General features: G+C 49.7%; 1 protein-coding gene across 4 annotated transcripts in view; it reads right to left on the bottom strand.

Annotated features, from left to right (window-relative positions):
- Window positions 1-20,644, bottom strand: part of vgll4 (vestigial like family member 4) — a 64,392-nt gene that overhangs the window by 5,036 nt on the left and 38,712 nt on the right. For all 4 annotated transcript variants that reach the window (XM_031900223.1, XM_031900222.1, XM_031900224.1 and 1 more), the window contains 1 exon segment: window positions 8,667-8,856. In XM_031900223.1, the coding sequence (XP_031756083.1) occupies window positions 8,667-8,856 (190 nt within the window).

The raw sequence follows: 20,644 nt of genomic DNA, 5'->3' as shown, positions 1-20,644 counted from the left end.
GGCTGAGGGGAAGAAATAAGGAACTGTGGGGAACAGTGTAAGGAAACAGTCATTATTACTAAAATATTCAGATACTAGAGGAGCCCCCAGAGATACACACACACACACACAAATATACAGAGAAGGAATGTTCTGGGCACACAATAAGCTGTACCCCCATACTGTACTGTCTAAGGGAAACACTATGGCACCTCCTACCCATATGTATAAATACAAATATACAGAGAAGGAATGTTCTGGGCACACAATAAGCTGTACCCCCATACTGTACTGTCTAAGGGAAACACTATGGCACCTCCTACCCATATGTATAAATACAAATATACAGAGAAGGAATGTTCTGGGCACACAATAAGCTGTACCCCCATACTGTACTGTCTATGGGGATCAATATGGCACCCCCTACCCATATGTATAAATACAAATATACAGAGAAGGAATGTTTTGGGCACACAATAAGCTGTACCCCCATACTGTACTGTCTAAGGGAAACACTATGGCACCTCCTACCCATATGTATAAATACAAATATACAGAGAGGGAATGTTCTGGGCACACAATAAGCTGTACCCCCATACTGTACTGTCTAAGGGAAACACTATGGCACCCCCTACCCATATGTATAAATACAAACATACAGAAAAGGAATGTTCTGGGCACACAATAAGCTGTACCCCCATACTGTACTGTCTAAGGGAAACACTATGGCACCCCCTACCCATATGTATAAATACAAATATACAGAGAAGGAATGTTCTGGGCACACAATAAGCTGTACCCCCATACTGTACTGTCTAAGGGAAACACTATGGCACCCCCTACCCATATGTATAAATACAAATATACAGAGAAGGAATGTTCTGGGCACACAATAAGCTGTACCCCCATACTGTACTGTCTAAGGGAAACACTATGGCACCCCCTACCCATATGTATAAATACAAATATACAGAGAAGGAATGTTCTGGGCACACAATAAGCTGTACCCCCATACTGTACTGTCTAAGGGAAACACTATGGCACCCCCTACCCATATGTATAAATACAAATATACAGAGAAGGAATGTTCTGGGCCCTTGTACACATACTAAGGCAAAATAGCCAAAACACTGGTTCATATATATATCATCTCTAGAGTGCTGAGCCATTGGTTGCACTCAGATACAAGCAGCTCTGCAGGCCAGCGAGGCCCTGTTGGAAACACTAGGAAAAGAAAACCCTGAATTTGGCGACCAAGATACCAAGAAGGAACAGGCGCCATATTAGGGAGAGTCATGTGAAGCCCCCAAGCGATACTGCGGCCCCTCACGTAACAGCCAGCTCTGTGCCTTCCCAGGCTGAAATTAACTGCAGCTGGAAGTGCGGCGCTGCCATATGGACTGAGAAAGTCGGAGATGGAAATGAAAGGAGATATATACAAACCTCTCGCTCGGCTTTGCCAAAGAGCATTTCGGCAGCTCAGAGTCCTGCAAACAAATCCCGGGGCCTCTCTAACTTGGCACGGCGCCGCTTTCCCAAAAGGAAAAAAAAACACTGGCAGGGACTGTTTCAGAATAAAAGTCCCCGTCAGGAAGCAGCTGGGAGAGGCGGCAAAACCGACGGGCCCAGAACTGCGCAAATTCCCATAAACGTGCGAGACTGGCGAATGGGAACGAGGGACAAAAGCCCAAAAATATTATAGATTTGTCAGTGTGTTCTCCCCTATTCACTCTACTGCGCTGCCCAGTATGTTGGTGCCTTATAAACCATAATAAAGGGCAAGTACAACAGCTACTTTCTCTGCCTGGTGAAATGAGGGCTCATTCCTATCGATAGAGCTATATCACCTCTCCGTTAGTGGGGGGGCATTTATCAACACTGGCCAAATTGGGCCGTGGGCAATAATTCATGGCAACCAATTAAATTGCTGAAAAAGGGGCAATGACTGACTGTCTGTAGGCAGTAACCCATAGCAACCAGTCAGTCATTGCCCCTTTTTCAGCAATTTAATTGGTTTCCATGAATTATTGCCCACGGCCCAATTTGCCCAGTGTTGATAAATGCCCCCCACTAACGGAGAGGTAATCTGTGGGCAGTAATCCATAGCAATGACTGTTTTCTCTGTTGGTGGCGCTATTCCATTGCGGTCTGTGCAAGGCAATTGGCTGCCAGTATCTGGTGGGAAGTGGTAGTGCAAGCGGCACACATGCATTGGGCATCATTGTTACTTCTGGAACCAGTAACCGGGCCTCCACATTACGGTCATGCAGGACATGATCCAATTCAAGGGGGGGGTGCAGATTTAACCAAGGGCAGTTAATCTTACCATATGCCCTATATGTTGTTGCTGGGGGCAATTGACCTTTAGTTGCACAGCCTGAAAGCTAATTTACCCCTCCTCGCTTGCACTCCCCATAGTGACGGATCCCCCCCCCCCCCCCCCATCTGTAGAGATGACTGGGGCCCAATTTTCCCAGGCTGAGCCTCACTGGGAGCTATTTAGGGGCCTGGTTATTACTAGCTGAGCCCCGGCCGGCAGCAAACAATGGTGATTCATTCACTCTCTGCAATGGGTCAGAGCCGGAATTCTATTCAGCCCCAAAGCCAATGCTAATTTAACCCTTTCATCTTCAAATACCACATGCCCAGGCAATTGGCTCAGAGAAAGGGAAGGGGGGGGGGGCACGGAAGGCAGAGAGGGGGCTGGAGCTGACAAAGTTAAAATGGCTTTCAGTGTCTATAGCAACCGTTTCCATAACAGATTTGCCCCTGGGTGGGGGAACCTTCTACTCGTCCCTCTGCCCAACTTCAGGAAACATCTGTTGATCCAAATGCCTGGGCGTCACTTTATAGCCCCGAACCGAGGGGAAACCATTCTCATGTTCTCGGCTTATAATCGGGGAAATCCCGTAAGTTCCGACTGCCGCACATTCCAAGTCTTTTGCACAAAACATACACTATATGCTCCAATGTCGGCCGAGTGTAGCTCCTGGCAAATAGTAACAGCAAAACTACACCGGCGGCCCTCTGGCTGTAGTGAGGATTGTGGGAGTTGTAGTCCAGCAGGAGTGTCAGGCTTCTGATTGTGGGACATTCAGTCGAATAAGGGTTAATTCCCAGGAGCACCATGGGAAAGCACAGCTAACTGACCCGCTCGTCTAGACCAACACAGCAGGGAAGGAGTCGGATCCCTTATGCCGATTTTTCTATCAAGGCATCAGCTGCTAATGAGCCCCCCCCCCCCCCCGCAATCCCACAGCCTACGGCGAGTCCCCAGCAGAGAGAGTTGTGGGTAACCCCATGTCTCGCCATCCCTCCCCATGTATCAGTGCTGAGCAGCCAATCACTGCACATTTAACCGTCGGGCACATGTGAACATCATTCCAAATCCATTTGCCATTGGATTTCCCAAATGTCCCAAGCTTGGAATTAAGGCTTCAATCCAGTTACTAGCCTGAATGACCCTAGCAACCAGGCATACGGATTGTGAACGGAAAGAAGAAATACTACGCTGCTCTCTGGTTGCTGTGGACAGTGGTCCTAGAAACCAAATAGCTGTGTGCAACTACAAATGGTGTCCTGCTGGAGGCATAAGATTTGGGATGTACCCTCACTTCCTATTCAGCCTCCCATTGGCCGAGGCTCGGAGGATACACACCTGACTGGCCGGCCTACTTTCATTTACTGAGTCACAGCATTGTTTGGGGACCGGACGGCATTTTATTCCCACAGTAGCAGCCAAAAGCCATAAAGCAATCCCGCTGAGGGCCACTAGGTGCGTAAGGGGCAGACGAGGCGCTTTTCCTGGGAAGGTTATTGCACATTATCTCATCCGGACATTAAACCCCAAGCAAAGTCACGGAGCAGAACAGCCGTCCCCACAAACTGCTTTATATAAATCAGCCCCCCCCCATGACTCTCAGACCCATCCTGCCCGTACTGACTTTGCAGAGCCAAATGTCATGCAAGGGGGTTGCTGGGAAGGTTGGCGGCTCGGGCCGAGGACTCTTATTTGGAAAGGGCGCCCTGCTTGGAAACGGCTGATGTCAGCACTTGTGAGCCGAGTCTCGGCCAGGGATAAAGGGGCCCATTGTTCCGCTGCTGAATTGTGAAAAGGAGAAAAGGCTCCGTCTGCCCCACAACTGCAGCGCAACCCTCTGACCCCTGTGTAATGGGGCAACATGGCACTCGCCCTCATGTGGGGTCAGCGTGGCCCTGTGGGATGGGGGTGTCATTAAAGGGCAAATACAAACAAAATAAAGCTATCTGGCTAATAAAGGAGACTCTCCTCACCGGCACAGCGATTCCTGGGAGGGGACCATTTCATCAGCAAAAAACCCACAGGGGGTTACAGTATATTATAGTCTCTGAGCCAATCACTGTCTCAGTCCCTTAAATACCAATAAAATCAAAGAAAAGACAAAGTAACCCTCAACCAAATCTGCTTCATGCCTCCTGCTAAGTACCTGGTAACAGATGGGAATGTGATAGGGACCTTAGATTGTAAGCTCACTGGGGCAGGGACTGATGGGAATGTGATAGGGACCTTAGATTGTAAGCTCACTGGGGCAGGGGCTGATGGGAATGGGATAGGGACCTTAGATTGTAAGCTCACTGGGGCAGGGGCTGATGGGAATGGGATAGGGACCTTAGATTGTAAGCTCACTGGGGCAGGGACTGATGGGAATGGGATAGGGACCTTAGATTGTAAGCTCACTGGGGCAGGGACTGATGGGAATGGGATAGGGGCCTTAGATTGTAAGCTCACTGGGGCAGGGACTGATGGGAATGGGATAGGGACCTTAGATTGTAAGCTCACTGGGGCAGGGACTGATGGGAATGGGATAGGGACCTTAGATTGTAAGCTCACTGGGGCAGGGGCTGATGGGAATGGTATAGGGACCTTAGATTGTAAGCTCACTATTTATAAAGCAGTGCAAGGGGACGCAGCGCTGTACAATCTTACAATATACACAATTACACGCAGGGAAGATAAGGGTCATAATAAATACAATACATAAGTGCCATGTGGTATGAGACAGTAGGAAGGAGGTCCCTGCCCCGTAGAGCTTACAATCTAATCCAGGATCCATAAAGAATAATATTATGAATCACTAACAGTGGTTTGGGGCACAATATTATCTCACCCCTATTACTGACCATGAAAATACCAAAATAAAATGATATTTAACTTTCAATTCATCACATGAAAACACTGCATTAGATACAGGGCTAAGGGGTCACTGGGACATCATTCCCACTGCAAAAGGAAAGAAATTAAAAGCCCCCCCGCCCCCCCACAGCTGGGAGGCAGGAGCAGCTACTGAGCCCCCGGCATCTTGCTTGTTGGGACACGACCTTAATGAGTCTCGAAAGAACAATAGGTGAAAATTTCTAGTCTGTTCTCTGTAGTCGCGATTCTCCCCTGCACAGATACATAGAAATATCCGACTGGCACAATGTACCACTGCCGGGGCAGTTACTCTCCCAGAGTAGAGGCCCCTAACCAATAGAAATATCCAACTGGCACAATGTACCACTGCCGGGGCAGTTACTCTCCCAGAGTAGTGGCCCCTAACCAATAGAAATATCCAACTGGCACAATGTACCACTGCCGGGGCAGTTACTCTGCCAGAGTAGTGGCCCCTAACCAATAGAAATATCCAACTGGCACAATGTACCACTGCCGGGGCAGTTACTCTCCCAGAGTAGTGGCCCCTAACCAATAGAAATATCCAACTGGCACAATGTATCACTGCCGGGGCAGTTACTCTGCCAGAGTAGTGGCCCCTAACCAATAGAAATATCCAAATGGCACAATGTACCACTGCCGGGGCAGTTACTCTGCCAGAGTAGTGGCCCCTAACCAATAGAAATATCCGACTGACACAATGTATCACTGCCGGGGCAGTTACTCTCCCCGAGTAGTGGCCTCTAACCAATATTACAGATAAAGCCCAGTAGCCATGTATTCCCCTCACTACCCTGGCCTAGTTGCTAGGGGGTTAGCTTGTAGCCCCCCAGCCTGCAGGCCCAGCCAGTGAGTAAGGCTCTGGTGTATGGGAAGGTAAATAAGAGATGTGAGGGATCGCAGCAAAGCCAGAAAGGAATGCCAGGAATCCCAAGCAGGGAAGAGGGGAAGGAGCTCAGTTATCAAAGGGCCGCCGGCTCTCACTCCCCTCAGGCACGGGAGGCACGTGGGGCAGGAATACGAGGGTCCGGGGCAGTGACCCCAAACTCCCAGCCCCTATGAATTCTGTATTTTATTGATTGACTCTTGGGGTTCCTTATAAGAATGCATTATCCCATGGGAAACGCTCTGTATATAATACCCATAGCAACTGCTGTGGGATCATGTGTCAGCTCAGCAGCTGCACCTCACAAAGTGTAACAGCCCCCCCCAATATGTGTGTGCCCTTCCCTAAACTAAAACTGCCCCTCAAATAGCCACCAATAAATACAGTGTGTCTGTGTGTGTTTATGGCGGACTCCCATAGGGAGCCTTTGGGGCAATCAGCAGTTTTGGCTGGGGAGCAAACCCCATATATATTATTCATATACAGGTATGGGATCCCTTATCCGGAAACCCGTTATCCAGAAAGCTTCGAATTACGGAAAGCCTGTCTCCCATAGACTTCATTTTAATCAAATAATTCAGAATTTTTAAACTGATTTCCTTTTCCTTTGTAGTAATAAAACAATACCTTGTAATTGATCCCAACCAAGATATAAATAATCCTTATTGGATGCAAAACAATCCTATTGGGTTTAATTAATGTTTTATTGATTTTTTAGTAGACTTAAGGTATGAAGATCCAAATTACGGAAAGACCCCTTATCCGGAATACCCTTGGTCCCGAGCATTCTGGATAACGGGTCCTATACCTGTACTGGCAGAATAAATGGATCCCTATCTCCTACCTTGCTCACTGCAGTCCCATTCACTGGGGCCCCTATCCCCCCCAGGCCCTGCATAACAGGGGGACGTGTACAAGAGAATGGCCTTTCTCCTGATTTAGCTAGAAACTGTTCCCTACTTTAGTTACCCTTTATTATGTATCATTAATTAGCTGAAATCTGCTATATAGCAAATGAGACTCAGGTTGTTTAAATGTAAGCTCTTGTGATCAGGGCCCTCCTCCTGATGATAATATCTAATTGTTACCGTCTGTATATGTTAACTGTTTGGCTCTGTTCTTGTATCCCTTTACCCTGTAAAGCGCTGCTTGAAATGACAGTGCCATATAACCCAATAACAACAATAATATTCATATTTATTAATTTCCTGTTATTTATATAGCACCAACACACTTATTCATCATTCAAATCAGTCCCTGCCCCAGTGAGCTTACAATCTAAGGTCCCTATCCCATTCCCATCAGCCCCTGCCCCAGTGAGCTTACAATCTAAGGTCCCTATCCCATTCCCATCAGTCCCTGCCCCAGTGAGCTTACAATCTAAGGTCCCTATCCCATTCCCATCAGTTCCTGCCCCAGTGAGCTTACAATCTAAGGTCCCTATCCCATTCCCATCAGCCCCTGCCCCAGTGAGCTTACAATCTAAGGTCCCTATCACATTCCCATCAGTCCCTGCCCCAGTGAGCTTACAATCTAAGGTCCCTATCCCATTCCCATCAGTTCCTGCCCCAGTGAGCTTACAATCTAAGGTTCCTATCCCATTCCCATCAGTCCCTGCCCCAGTGAGCTTACAATCTAAGGTCCCTATCCCATTCCCATCAGTCCCTGCCCCAATGAGCTTACAATCTAAGGTCCCTATCCCATTCCCATCAGTCCCTGCCCCAGTGAGCTTACAATCTAAGGTCCCTATCCCATTCCCATCAGCCCCTGCCCCAGTGAGCTTACAATCTAAGGTCCCTATCCCATTCCCATCAGTCCCTGCCCCAGTGAGCTTACAATCTAAGGTCCCTATCCCATTCCCATCAGCCCCTGCCCCAGTGAGCTTACAATCTAAGGTCCCTATCCCATTCCCATCAGCCCCTGCCCCAGTGAGCTTACAATCTAAGGTCCCTATCACATTCCCATCAGCCCCTGCCCCAGTGAGCTTACAATCTAAGGTCCCTATCCCATTCCCATCAGTCCCTGCCCCAGTGAGCTTACAATCTAAGGTCCCTATCCCATTCCCATCAGTCCCTGCCCCAGTGAGCTTACAATCTAAGGTCCCTATCCCATTCCCATCAGCCCCTGCCCCAGTGAGCTTACAATCTAAGGTCCCTATCCCATTCCCATCAGTCCCTGCCCCAGTGAGCTTACAATCTATCATCAATATTGCATTCCCATTAGTGCCTGCCCCAGAGGAGCTTACAATCTAAGGTCCCTGTCACATTCACACACACTATGGGCAATTTAGTTAGAAGCCAATTAACCTGCCTGTATGTTTTTGGAGCATGGGAAGAAACTGGGGGACCCAGAGGAACCCACACAGACACAGGGGGAACATACAAACTCCCCGCAGATAGCACCCTGGCTGGGATTGAACTCAGTACCCCGGCGCTGCAAGGTATGAGTGCTCCCCCCGTGCTATTAATGATAACACAAATATGAATTATTTTTATTATTGTTTATATGCACCCTAAAGGCCTAGCAAAGCAAATTCCAGGGGGCTTTATGGGGTGCATTCCCAAGTATAGAGGAAACAACCATGCCATATTGTATCCCAGGGGAACTTACAAGTGCGGAGGAAACATCCGACTCATTTTGGAGACATGGTCGTTGTCACATTCTAGCTCCTCGTCTCCTTGGTCCATGCTGAGCTTTCGTTTGCTGGGGCTGATGGGGGGTGGGGCTGTCCGGGGAATGGACAGAGCAGAGGTCATGGGGAGGGGCTGCACCCTGGGGTCACTCCGTAACGCCGCTTCCCCTGTGGAAAGAACAGAAAATTCAGGTGAAACCGTGGCCATTGGCTGTGGGTGACACAGAAATAGAGAGAGAACCGGATGATCTGCAAATACGTGAACCCCGATATTTAATAGGAAATAGTGCAAAACAGATCCGATGCTGAAACGGAGACATCCTATTGTTTCTGGAAATTTGCAATTTGTTGCCAACAACCAGTTGGGGGGTGAGGGGCATGTTCCCCACTGCGCTGCACCCCCTTTTCTTTCCCCAACACTCTGTAACCATTTTGGAAACAAGGAGCTTGTATTTGTGGGTGCAGTGGGGGCAACTGGGTTCCCAATGGACTTTGGCCCGAAGATCCCAGCACCCAATATTGGTTTTGGATTCTCCGGATTCTCTATCTTTTAATGATATTACATACTGTAGGGGATGGACTCCCCAAGTTCTTTGCAATTTTATGTTGCCCCCCCATACAGTGTGTCACAGAGCGAGCTCCCACCCCCATCTTTTCTTCTGAGAGACCCCCCTGCCTCTCTGGGATCCACTCTTTTTAGCATTAACAGCTTTCCTGCTTTTATTGCCCCCTGCCCAACTTTTTGGAGTGTGTTGCTGCCCTCAAATTCAAAATGAGCAGAGATTTTTCAGAATCAATAAATCCCCGTTTCGCTACTAAATATCAGGGTTCGTTGATTTGCAAATAAATGGGTTCTTTTCTTGGAGATTAGAGGTTTGTATAATGCCAAGTGGTTTTACTCGGCCTGCCTTGGCTAAGTGTACTTATCCCTACCCCCCAGAGGAATATTGGGGCAAGACTGAGTAAATACAAGGAGTTGGCCATAGGTCGGGCAGCTTTACTTTATAGAAATACTGACGGCTGCAAAGCCCGACTTCCCCCGGTGCCGCCACTAAACACAGCCCTGTAAAGAAAGGTTTATTTACACTGTACCGGAATATCTCCTCAGCGGTGACTCTGCCCAAGATAAACGCCTGCCCGCCCCCAGCACAAACACGGCCGTGCCAACCCAGACAGCAAGCAGCGACCCACAATCCATCCCAGGCCTGATCTGGCACCCACAGCCGTCTGTAATTTTCCACTTCCAGCCCAGCGGAACGGAGCCGGCAGAGAAGGCATTGGCTGGCTCCAGGTTGGATAAGGGATAATAGGAATAATGGGATCTTTATCCAGATACAGATTGTGCCGGGCTGCCCAGGGAACCAGCCGTGTATGGGCACTACTGACGGGCCTGCCCGACCGATATCTGGCCTGAAATTGGCCAGATCTCGATCGGGCAGGTTAGAAAATCTAGTCGAATAGGGGACCGCATTGGCTCGTTGATGTGGTCCCCGGACCGACTTTTGCTATGCCCGTCGTTAGAATTCGATCGTTTGGCCCCAGGGGTGAATCTGCCCGTGTATGGAGACCTTTAGGTTGAAGATACACGGGTCGATTAGTTGATGCAAGTTTTTAAAAAGTCGCTGCAACTAATTGGCGTACCGCAATTACTAATTTGCAGCAAATAATTAGTTGCAGCAACTTGTACATTAGTACAGGTCAGCTAAATCGATGCAATTAGTTGAAGCGATTGTTGTTGCAGCGACGAATCGCCCCATGTGTCTTTGCCCTAATGGAGAAGACACACGGAGCTACTAGTAGCAGCTACTAAAACAGACAATGCTGATCATTTACTGATAATTGTCCCTACGTGTGTTTAGCAGAGGCAATTCTCAGTATTGTCTATGGCAGGGGATATTCTGGCATTTAGTTGCCGTGACAAGTAGCTGCTACTAAGTAGCTCTGTGTGTCTTCGCCCTTTACCCTACATAAGCAGCTGTTTGTACTTTGCCAGCCTTGGACTATAATGCACCTTCCCGTAGCAGTGCCAGCGGATCCTTTGAGCCCAAGACGCCCAGACACTCATTTCCTGCCATTCTTATTCCCATTGGTGCAGACGCACAGAGATAACGCTCCAGCTTTTATACAGAAGGGACATGAGGGAAAGGCCAAGTGAATTCAGTGGCGGAGAAATACAGGATAATGAGAAGAATGAAACCTTATCCACAAGTGGGAGTTGGGCGCCCAAAAGAGAAACGGCACAGGGAGGCACGGATACAGAGCACCAGCCCTCCTGTAACTTACAAAGCAGATTTATTGCCTCAGTCGCTGGAAATGAACCCGGCCAGACTATAAATACGAGTGCAGGGAATCCCCTTCCCAAGGCCACAGCCAACCGTAGGTTACAGAAATGCTGTTGTGCAAAGGGTTAAAACCTCAACATGCAAAGTAAATCTGGGGATTAAGTGACTGCGGGTGAGTTTAAGGTGAGCCCGGGGTTTGTGTGTTACTCGCGCAGAGCAAATACACACGTAAGAGGGTGAGATTATAATCCTGTATATAGAGGCCAGGGGGTGAGATTATAATCCTGTATATAGAGGCCAGGGGGTGAGATTATAATCCTGCATATAGAGGCCAGGGGGTGAGGTTATAATCCTGGATATAGAGGCCAGAGGGATAGATTATAATCCTGTATTTAGAGGCCAGGGGGTGAGATTTTAATCCTGTACATAGAGGCCAGGGGGTGAGGTTATAATCCTGGATATAGAGGCCAGGGAGTGAGATTTTAATCCTGTACATAGAGGCCAGGGGGTGAGGTTATAATCCTGGATATAGAGGCCAGAGGGTCAGGTTATAATCCTGTTTATAGAGGCCAGAGGGAGAGATTATAATCCTGTATATAGAGGCCAGGGAGTGAGATTTTAATCCTGTACATAGAGGCCAGGGAGTGAGGTTATAATCCTGTTTATAGAGGCCAGAGGGAGAGATTATAATCCTGTATATAGAGGCCAGGGAGTGAGATTTTAATCCTGTACATAGAGGCCAGGGAGTGAGGTTATAATCCTGTTTATAGAGGCCAGGGAGTGAGGTTATAATCCTGTTTATAGAGGCCAGAGGGAGAGATTATAATCCTGTATATAGAGGCCAGAGGGAGAGATTATAATCCTGTATATAGAGGCCAGGGAGTGAGGTTATAATCCTGTTTATAGAGGCCAGAGGGAGAGATTATAATCCTGTATATAGAGGCCAGAGGGAGAGATTATAATCCTGTATATAGAGGCCAGGGGGTGAGGTTATAATCCTGTATATAGAGGCCAGAGGGATAGATTATAATCCTGTATTTAGAGGCCAGGGAGTGAGGTTTTAATCCTGTATTTAGAGGCCAGGGAGTGAGATTTTAATCCTGTACATAGAGGCCAGGGGGTGAGGTTATAATCCTGTTTATAGAGGCCAGAGGGAGAGATTATAATCCTGTACATAGAGGCCAGGGGGTGAGATTATAATCCTGTATATAGAGGCCAGGGGGTGAGATTATAATCCTGTATATAGAGGCCAGGGGGTGAGATTATAATCCTGTATATAGAGGCCAGAGGGAGAGATTATAATCCTGTACATAGAGGCCTGTCTGTATCACACTCCCAGCAGCCCCGGCACTCAGCATTAGCCACTTATTACCCTGCAGTTCCTTCCCGACTCCCAGACAGGGGGTAAATATTAACCCAGACTTCACACCCAAACAGCAGTGAGAGATCCCAGGGCTGTGGCTGCCGCTGACGGGGAAGCACAAATAATCAGTACAAACTGCCTTTGTTGTGTTGCGTAAGTGCCCCGCTCAGGGCAGCCGCAAGGGAAACCACAGCACCGACAAACGCAAAGCTTTATTTCCCTAGGCGGCTGTGGGAATCCCCCCCACACAAGCACCAATAATGGTACGGCCTGGATCCCCTATACAGAATCTCATACATGCATTTTTGAGCTGAAACCCAATGCCAAATCCTGGGGGGCACAGAGCTGTACTTGATTCTTGGCATCACCAAAATGCCCCTAGGAGCAAACTATCAAATAAACCGGCAGGTATAGGAACCATCAAACCTGCCCGGCACGAGAGTCAGTGTGTGCCCCCTCAGTACCACACTAAGGCTGTGCCAAGCCCCTCCCTCGGCGACTGCATGGTGACGCCTCAGTTAGCCACATCCTGTGTGCAACGTGCCCCCCAGCCATAACCCAGTGCAACACTCATTTGTTATTTTTCCCCCAGACAAGTTTGGGCAGATTCAGGCAAAATGAGTATTTAGTACAAGTGGGAACTGTCCCAGCCTGTATGAACCGCCTGCTGCAAAGCATTCTGGGAGTAGCCCCACAAACATGCGCCAGCGCTCTCTTTTTAACTTATTTATTTCCTGGTAGTCATGTGACTGCTTCCACTTCCTCTGAGGGGTGAGATGACCAATAAAACCAAAGGAAACGATCCCTTCTCCTTTCAGCTCGTTATCCTTGTTAGATTGTATCAAATGTGTAATTGTCCCACTGCTGCTCCTCCATAACCAATTCCTCTCATACCATAACACATCCATGTGCTGAGTTAGACTCCTCCCCCCCTCACAGGAAGTGCCCCCCCCAGGGAAGATGGGCCGGGGGTTCCCTCTGGGGTGCTGCTGCCTTGCGCTGATGGACCCAAGGGAATGATACCGGTACCAAGGGAATGATACAGTGCCAGAGAGAGGAACCGGTACCGAGGGAATGATACAGTGAGAGAGAGAGAGGAACCGGTACCGAGGGAATGATACAGTGCCAGAGAGAGGAACCGGTACCGAGGGAATGATACAGTGAGAGAGAGAGAGGAACCGGTACCGAGGGAATGATACAGTGAGAGAGAGAGAGGAACCGGTACCGAGGGAATGATACAGTGCCAGAGAGAGGAACCGGTACCGCGGGAATGATACAGTGCCAGAGAGAGGAACCGGTACCGAGGGAATGATACAGTGCCAGAGAGAGGAACCGGTACTGCGGGAATGATACAGTACCAGAGAGGAACCGGTACCGAGGGAATGATACAGTGAGAGAGAGAGAGGAACCGGTACCGAGGGAATGATACAGTGAGAGAGAGAGGAACCGGTACCGAGGGAAGGATACAGTGCCAGAGAGAGGAACCGGTACCGAGGGAATGATACAGTGCCAGAGAGAGAGAGGAACCGGTACCGAGGGAATGATACAGTGCCAGAGAGAGAGAGGAACCGGTACCGGAGGGAATGATACAGTGCCAGAGAGAGAGAGGAACCGGTACCGAGGGAATGATACAGTGCCAGAGAGAGAGAGGAACCGGTACCGAGGGAATGATACAGTACCAGAGAGAGGAACCGGTACCGAGGGAATGATACAGTACCAGAGAGAGGAACCGGTACCGAGGGAATGATACAGTGCCAGAGAGGAACCGGTACGAGGGAATGATACAGTGCCAGAGAGGAACCGGTACCGAGGGAATGATACAGTGCCAGAGAGGAACCGGTACCGAGGGAATGATACAGTGCCAGAGAGGAACCGGTACCGAGGGAATGATACAGTGCCAGAGAGGAACCGGTACCGAGGGAATGATACAGTGAGAGAGAGAGAGAGGAACCGGTACCGAGGGAATGATACAGTGAGAGAGAGAGGACCGTACCGAGGGAATGATACAGTGAGAGAGAGAGGAACCGGGTACGAGGGAATGATACAGTGCCAGAGAGAACCGGTACGAGGGAATGATACAGTGAGAGAGAGAGAGGAACCGGTACCGAGGGAATGATACAGTGCCAGAGAGGAACCGGTACCGAGGGAAATGATACAGTGCCAGAGAGGAGAGGAACCGGTACGAGGGAATGATACAGTGCCAGAGAGAGAGAGGAACCGGTACGGAGGAATGATACAGTGCCAGAGAGAGAGAGAACCGGTACCGAGGGAATGATACAGTGCCAGAGAGAGAGAGGAACCGTACCCGAGGGAATGATACAGTACCAGAGAGAGGAACCGGTACCGAGGGAATGATACAGTGCCAGAGAGGAACCGGTACCGAGGGAATGATACAGTGCCAGAGAGGAACCGGTACCGAGGAATGATACAGTGCCAGAGAGGAACCGGTACCGAGGGATGATACAGTTGCAGAGAGGAACCGGTACCGAGGGAATGATACAGTGCCAGAGAGGAACCGGTACCGAGGAATGATACAGTGCCAGAGAGGAACCGGTACCGAGGGAATGATACAGTGCCAGAGAGAGGAACCGGTACCGAGGGAATGATACAGTGCCAGAGAGGAACGGTACCGAGGGAATGATACAGTGCCAGAGAGGAACCGGTCCGGACGGGAATGATACAGTGCCAAGAGAGAGGACCGGTACCGAGGGAATGATACAGTGCCAGAGAGGAAACCGGTACCGGAGGGAATGAATACAGGTGCCCAGATGAGGAACCGGTTACCTTGAGGGAATGATACAGTGCCAGAGAGAGGCAACCGGTACCGAGGGATGATACAGTGCCAGAGAGGAACCGGTACGAGGGAATGATACAGTGCCAGAGAGGAACCGGTACCGAGGGAATGATACAGTGCCAGAGAGGAACCGGTACCGAGGGAATGATACAGTGCCAGAGAGAGGAACCGGTACCGAGGGAATGATACAGTGCCAGAGAGGAACCGGTACCGAGGGAATGATACAGTGCCAGAGAGGAACCGGTACCGAGGGAATGATACAGTGCCAGAGAGGAACCGGTACCGAGGGAATGATACAGTGCCAGAGAGGAACCGGTACCGAGGGAATGATACAGTGCCAGAGAGGAACCGGTACCGAGGGAATGATACAGTGCCAGAGAGGAACCGGTACCGGAGGGAATGATACAGTGCCAGAGAGGAACCGGTACCGAGGGAATGATACAGTGCCAGAGAGAGGAAACCGGTACCGAGGGAATGATACAGTGCCCAGAGAGGAACCGGTACCGGAGGGAATGATACAGTGCCAGAGAGGAACCGGTACCGAGGGAATGATACAGTGCCAGAGAGGAACCGGTACCGAGGGAATGATACAGTGCCAGAGAGGAACCGGTATTGCTGGGTAAGGGAGGGGGGGGGGACTCCCAGAGTTCAGCCCAAGTGGCTGCAGGGGGCGGAGCTTTTCCATGAGGGGTTCCCACCTCCCCTCCCCCCAGTGAGAAACTCAATGAAGGGCAAAGTCCTGAGCTTCAAAGAAGCCGCAGTCTGCGGAGATGAAAGGAAGGGGAGTGTGTGTGTGTCGGAGCTTCCCCACGCACAGTGTTGGGGGGAGATGTTTTGGGGAGACTCCAGAGATCAAACAATGAAATGAAAACAAAGGGCAAGTCTCTGCCCCCCCTCCCCCTCACATTGGCCACAATGATTCTCCTTCTATGGACCAATCAGATCAGCGGGATGCATCTGCTCGGTTTAGAGTCATTTGGATCCCTAGCAAAGTCTCTCTAAATGTGAGCTCTCTCTAAACTACAACTCCCAGCATGCCTTGTAGGGAAATCTGCACCCCAGGAACTACCCAATCAGAGCTTCACAGGCAAAAATAACACAAATGCATCAGCAGAACCCTGGCACTAGGGACCCGATTATAAAGAGTCCAGTGCAGCGTGCGTTGCCACAGTCCTACGGTCACAGCTACGCGGCTAAACATGAGAGGGCCCCACACCCAGGCCTGTCAGTAGCGGTTATTGGCCTGTACAGCCCTAAAGGTGCCCATACACAGGCAGATTTCACAGGGGGGGGGGCACTGCCCAGCTCAGTGTAGCACAATGGCACAGCACCCAAGCAACTGAAACAATCTTCTTGCATAACCTTCCAATTTGTGCCTGTATGTTACCCAACCACTCAGATTGTAAGCTCTACGGGGCAGGGACCTCCTTCCTACTGTGTCTCATACCACATGGCACTTATATATATATATATATACACATATATGTATTTATTTATTATATCACTTGTCCTCCCTGTGTGTAATTTTGTATTCTGTAAGACTGTACAGTGCTGCGTACCCTTGTGTCGCTTTATAAATAAAGTTATACATACATACATAACTACAACAACCACTACAAAATAGTGTGTTGGCAGCAGAAACCCCAAACACAATCCTTCACATGGCTTCCACCAATATAAACACCAAGCCAAGAGGGTTACTGGCCATGTAACCCTCTATACAAGTCACACAGAGGGGAGAGATCTCTCACAGGCTACTGGCCATGTAACCCTCTATACAAGTCACACAGAGGGGAGAGATCTCTCACAGGCTACTGGCCATGTAACCCTCTATACAAGTCACACAGAGAGGAGAGATCTCTCACAGGCTACTGGCCATGTAACCCTCTATACAAGTCACACAGAGGGGAGAGATCTCTCACAGGCTACTGGCCATGTAACCCTCTATACAAGTCACACAGAGGGGAGAGATCTCTCACAGGCTACTGGCCATGTAACCCTCTATACAAGTCACACAGAGAGGAGAGATCTCTCACAGGCTACTGGCCATGTAACCCTCTATACAAGTCACACAGAGGGGAGAGATCTCTCACAGGCTACTGGCCATGTAACCCTCTATACAAGTCACACAGAGGGGAGAGATCTCTCACAGGCTACTGGCCATGTAACCCTATATACAAGTCACACAGAGATCTCCTCTCACAGGCTACTGGCCATGTAACCCTCTATACAAGTCACACAGAGGGGAGAGATCTCTCACAGGCTACTGGCCATGTAACCCTCTATACAAGTCAAAGAGAGATCTTCGGCACGTGGAGGCTGAGGTGGATACAAGTTTCCGGTTACATTTAGGCAAACCCATCCTATCCCCCCTCCCTGCAGTAGCCGCTCTGCCCCTGCTTCCCAGAGGATCTGTTTATAAGAGAAGAATAGAATGAACCCTGGGGGGTCGGCAGTCAGACAGTTGCCTTGGGCCCCCAGACTCAGTGCCGCCTCACCTGACAATCACAACTTCTGGTTCAGCAGATTCCAGAGAGAATTACACCGCTCTGAGCTAAGGGGACAGGGCTGGAACTTGCACTTGCCCCTGTATGAGGGCAGCACAGACAGACGGCTGGCCAATGAGCAGCTTCCCTACAGGGCCTGGGGTACAAGTTACTCAGAGATGATACTAACTGCCTACTAATTGGGAACAGGCATGTCCCTTACTGTTCCTTTAAATTAACAGGGGTATTTATTTGCCCCGCTAAATCCCACAGGAACCTGGGTGCAGAAATGCTTCACTTGTCCCCAAAGTGCCGCCGGCTGCAGTATCTGTCAGTTCAGCAGAAAGGAATGGGCCCTGTGTGCCCCCCATCTGCCCTATTATACAGGGGAACCCTCCACAATGAGTGCCCCCCAAAGCCATGGCCAGCTCTGCACCCCCCCAGGTGTGGCCCCACTCCTGTACTTTATGTGAGCCTGATGTGGCCCCCTAACTAGTAACACAACTACAATGGCGGAATGAATATGTAATTGGGGAAATATTGGGGGGGGGGTGGAGGAAGTGGCTGAATGGGGCAAGTCCGACGGGGGCACAAAGGGGGCCAATCTCTGGCCAGGAACAAAGAGAGGAATAAAAGGACAGAGCCAACAGGAAGCGGCGTCTCAGCAAAAAGCGGCGGAGCGAGTTCAGCAGCACCAGATGCTTCCCAGTAACCCGAGTTGAATGGAGCGCAGGGCGAGTGATGCCACTGAATTCTGCAGGGGGGGGGGGGGGGGGGGGAGATGCCATCACAGGCCTGAAACATCTGCTGGGCTCTTCACACACTGCTCATTTATGGACAGGGGGGGGTCACCAAGTGCTGCTCCCACAATGGGCCAATTATCTGCCGTGGGGGTTGGGAGGTCTGGGAGCTGGGGAATTAACCGCCGCCTGTCCTGGGAAGGTGGGATCAGCCGTGAAGGGATCCAGCAACAAGTGGCACTTATAATATGCAGTACCACTTCCCACCAGTAGCAGCCAACAGGCAGTGTTTCCCATAGGGCGGCAACACAACAGCACCACCATCCAACTCTGCCCTGTTCTAATGGAATGTTACCCAGAAATATTGGGGGTCCTACCTGAAACTTCTGGAAGCACAATCCCCCCCCCAGTAAAGGGTCTGACAAGAAAGATGATTTACAGTGGGACATTATATTGACCAAAAAACAGCACTCCCAGCAGCCACGGCAAGGACAGCCCTACTGTATGCAAAGCCCCTTTCCTGCCCCAGGTCCCATCAGGACTAAAGATGCCCCCATGCAGTATAAAAGCCCCGGGGTTTATTCTGTTCAGCGGATCCCACGGTGACACAGAAACCCATTCAGCCAATTTATCTCTCCCCATCGGAACAATCCGCTCATTTACACAGAACAATCTTCTCTCTGTACTTGGCACATAAGGGGATTTTGCCGGCAAATGCAAACTGGTCGGTGTAAACAAGTGGGCCCCAGAGCGAGGAGCAGCTGAACTACATCGCACCCTGCGCAGCCCACACTCTGAGGCCAGGCAGAGAAAACCACACAAAGATATGGCTGTCTCCCCTGGGGTTTATAGCCCCCAAACAAAGACCCCCCCAATAACATATGATCTCTGATTTAAATAATAACACAATGGCGCCTTATTTTCCCGTAACCACCCGCCCTCGCCCGGCGCACAGCAAACAACATTGTCTTTCCCGTAAATGGCATCGCCCAGTGGCACAATAATACAGATATTGATGGTGCCTGGCCTGCAGATACAAGTGAATGAGCATTAGCTGCAGTACCACTTCCCACCAGTAGCAGCCACAGGCCACTGTTTCCTTTAGGGCTGCTGCAGAACAGCGCCACCATCAGGGTGCAGATAAGGGACTCATGGGAGAAATGGAATCCTTTGCAAGTGGAGGGCAATAAGGCACCTGGATAGCCCCCCTATGAGCCCTTCCCTGTAAGCCTTGGGGGGCATTAAGAGATAACACACACAACAGAGGAAGGAAAAGGCCTTCAGCACGGGGCGAGTGAGCAGAGGAGCAGCAGGGAATACTGACTCCCCCCACACAGGGGTAATTAATGAGAACAAAAGCCCAGCAATTATCCCATTTAGTGTCCTGTTACCACTCGGCTCATTAATTAGATCCCAATCTGTTGTCCCCAAATCTGACAATGATAAACCCTGGGGCAGAAAATAAAAGCCCCTTGTTAAAATGAGGGGGGGGGTTGGGGAAAACATCTGCCCCATTGCCTTGGCCCTCGCTAGGGTCAGTGACTGGCACAGCTGAACCCATTCCCGACTAGGGGGGGGGGAGGTGCTACCCCTGTCCGTCTGTCCATCCATTCACATACAGTTTCCAACACCCCCCCCACCCCAAGCAGAGTAAATTCCCATGGTGCACCTCAGCAGGACGTGCTGCATATTTTCAGACTCAGAAATGTTTATAAATAAACCAAAAACAGCAGCCGACTCACATACCCCCCCCCCCCCCCCAAAGATACAAACATTTCCTCATTTAAAGAACTCGCCGGGGGCTACGTTTTATCCTGGGTCGGAGCTTTTTCCAAAATACAAACTCGTGTCATGGGGAACCTCAGGGCAACTGGCAGCGGGTATCCAGGCAACTGGCAGCGGGTATCCGGGCAGATGGGGTATATGTCGACTCCCGGGGCCCTTACTGAACAAAAAGTTGATGAAAGTATAAAAAGAAATTGTATATTTGCAGGTTCTAATGTCCAACCTGTGGCCCATTTAGTGCCCAAGCATTCTAGGCAGCATTGGCCGGGTCACTAAATATAAACAGTTTTAGTAAAATGAACTTATTACAAACTAGTTAGTCCCTTTATCTGCTTTACTGAGCTTTCGTATGATTGTAATGAGGCAGACTGGGAACTGTGACTCAGTAGTGAATGTTAGGGAACAAAATGCTCTTTGTGTTATTAAACAACAAATTCCTGTAGAGACACAAAAGGTTTCAGAAATGTGCCCACTGCTGTTATACAGATAGCTAGAATGTCAGCCAT

This window comes from Xenopus tropicalis, chromosome 4 (assembly GCF_000004195.4).
Source record: "Xenopus tropicalis strain Nigerian chromosome 4, UCB_Xtro_10.0, whole genome shotgun sequence".
Taxonomy (NCBI): domain Eukaryota; kingdom Metazoa; phylum Chordata; class Amphibia; order Anura; family Pipidae; genus Xenopus; species Xenopus tropicalis.
This window is presented reverse-complemented; position numbering and strand designations above follow the sequence as displayed.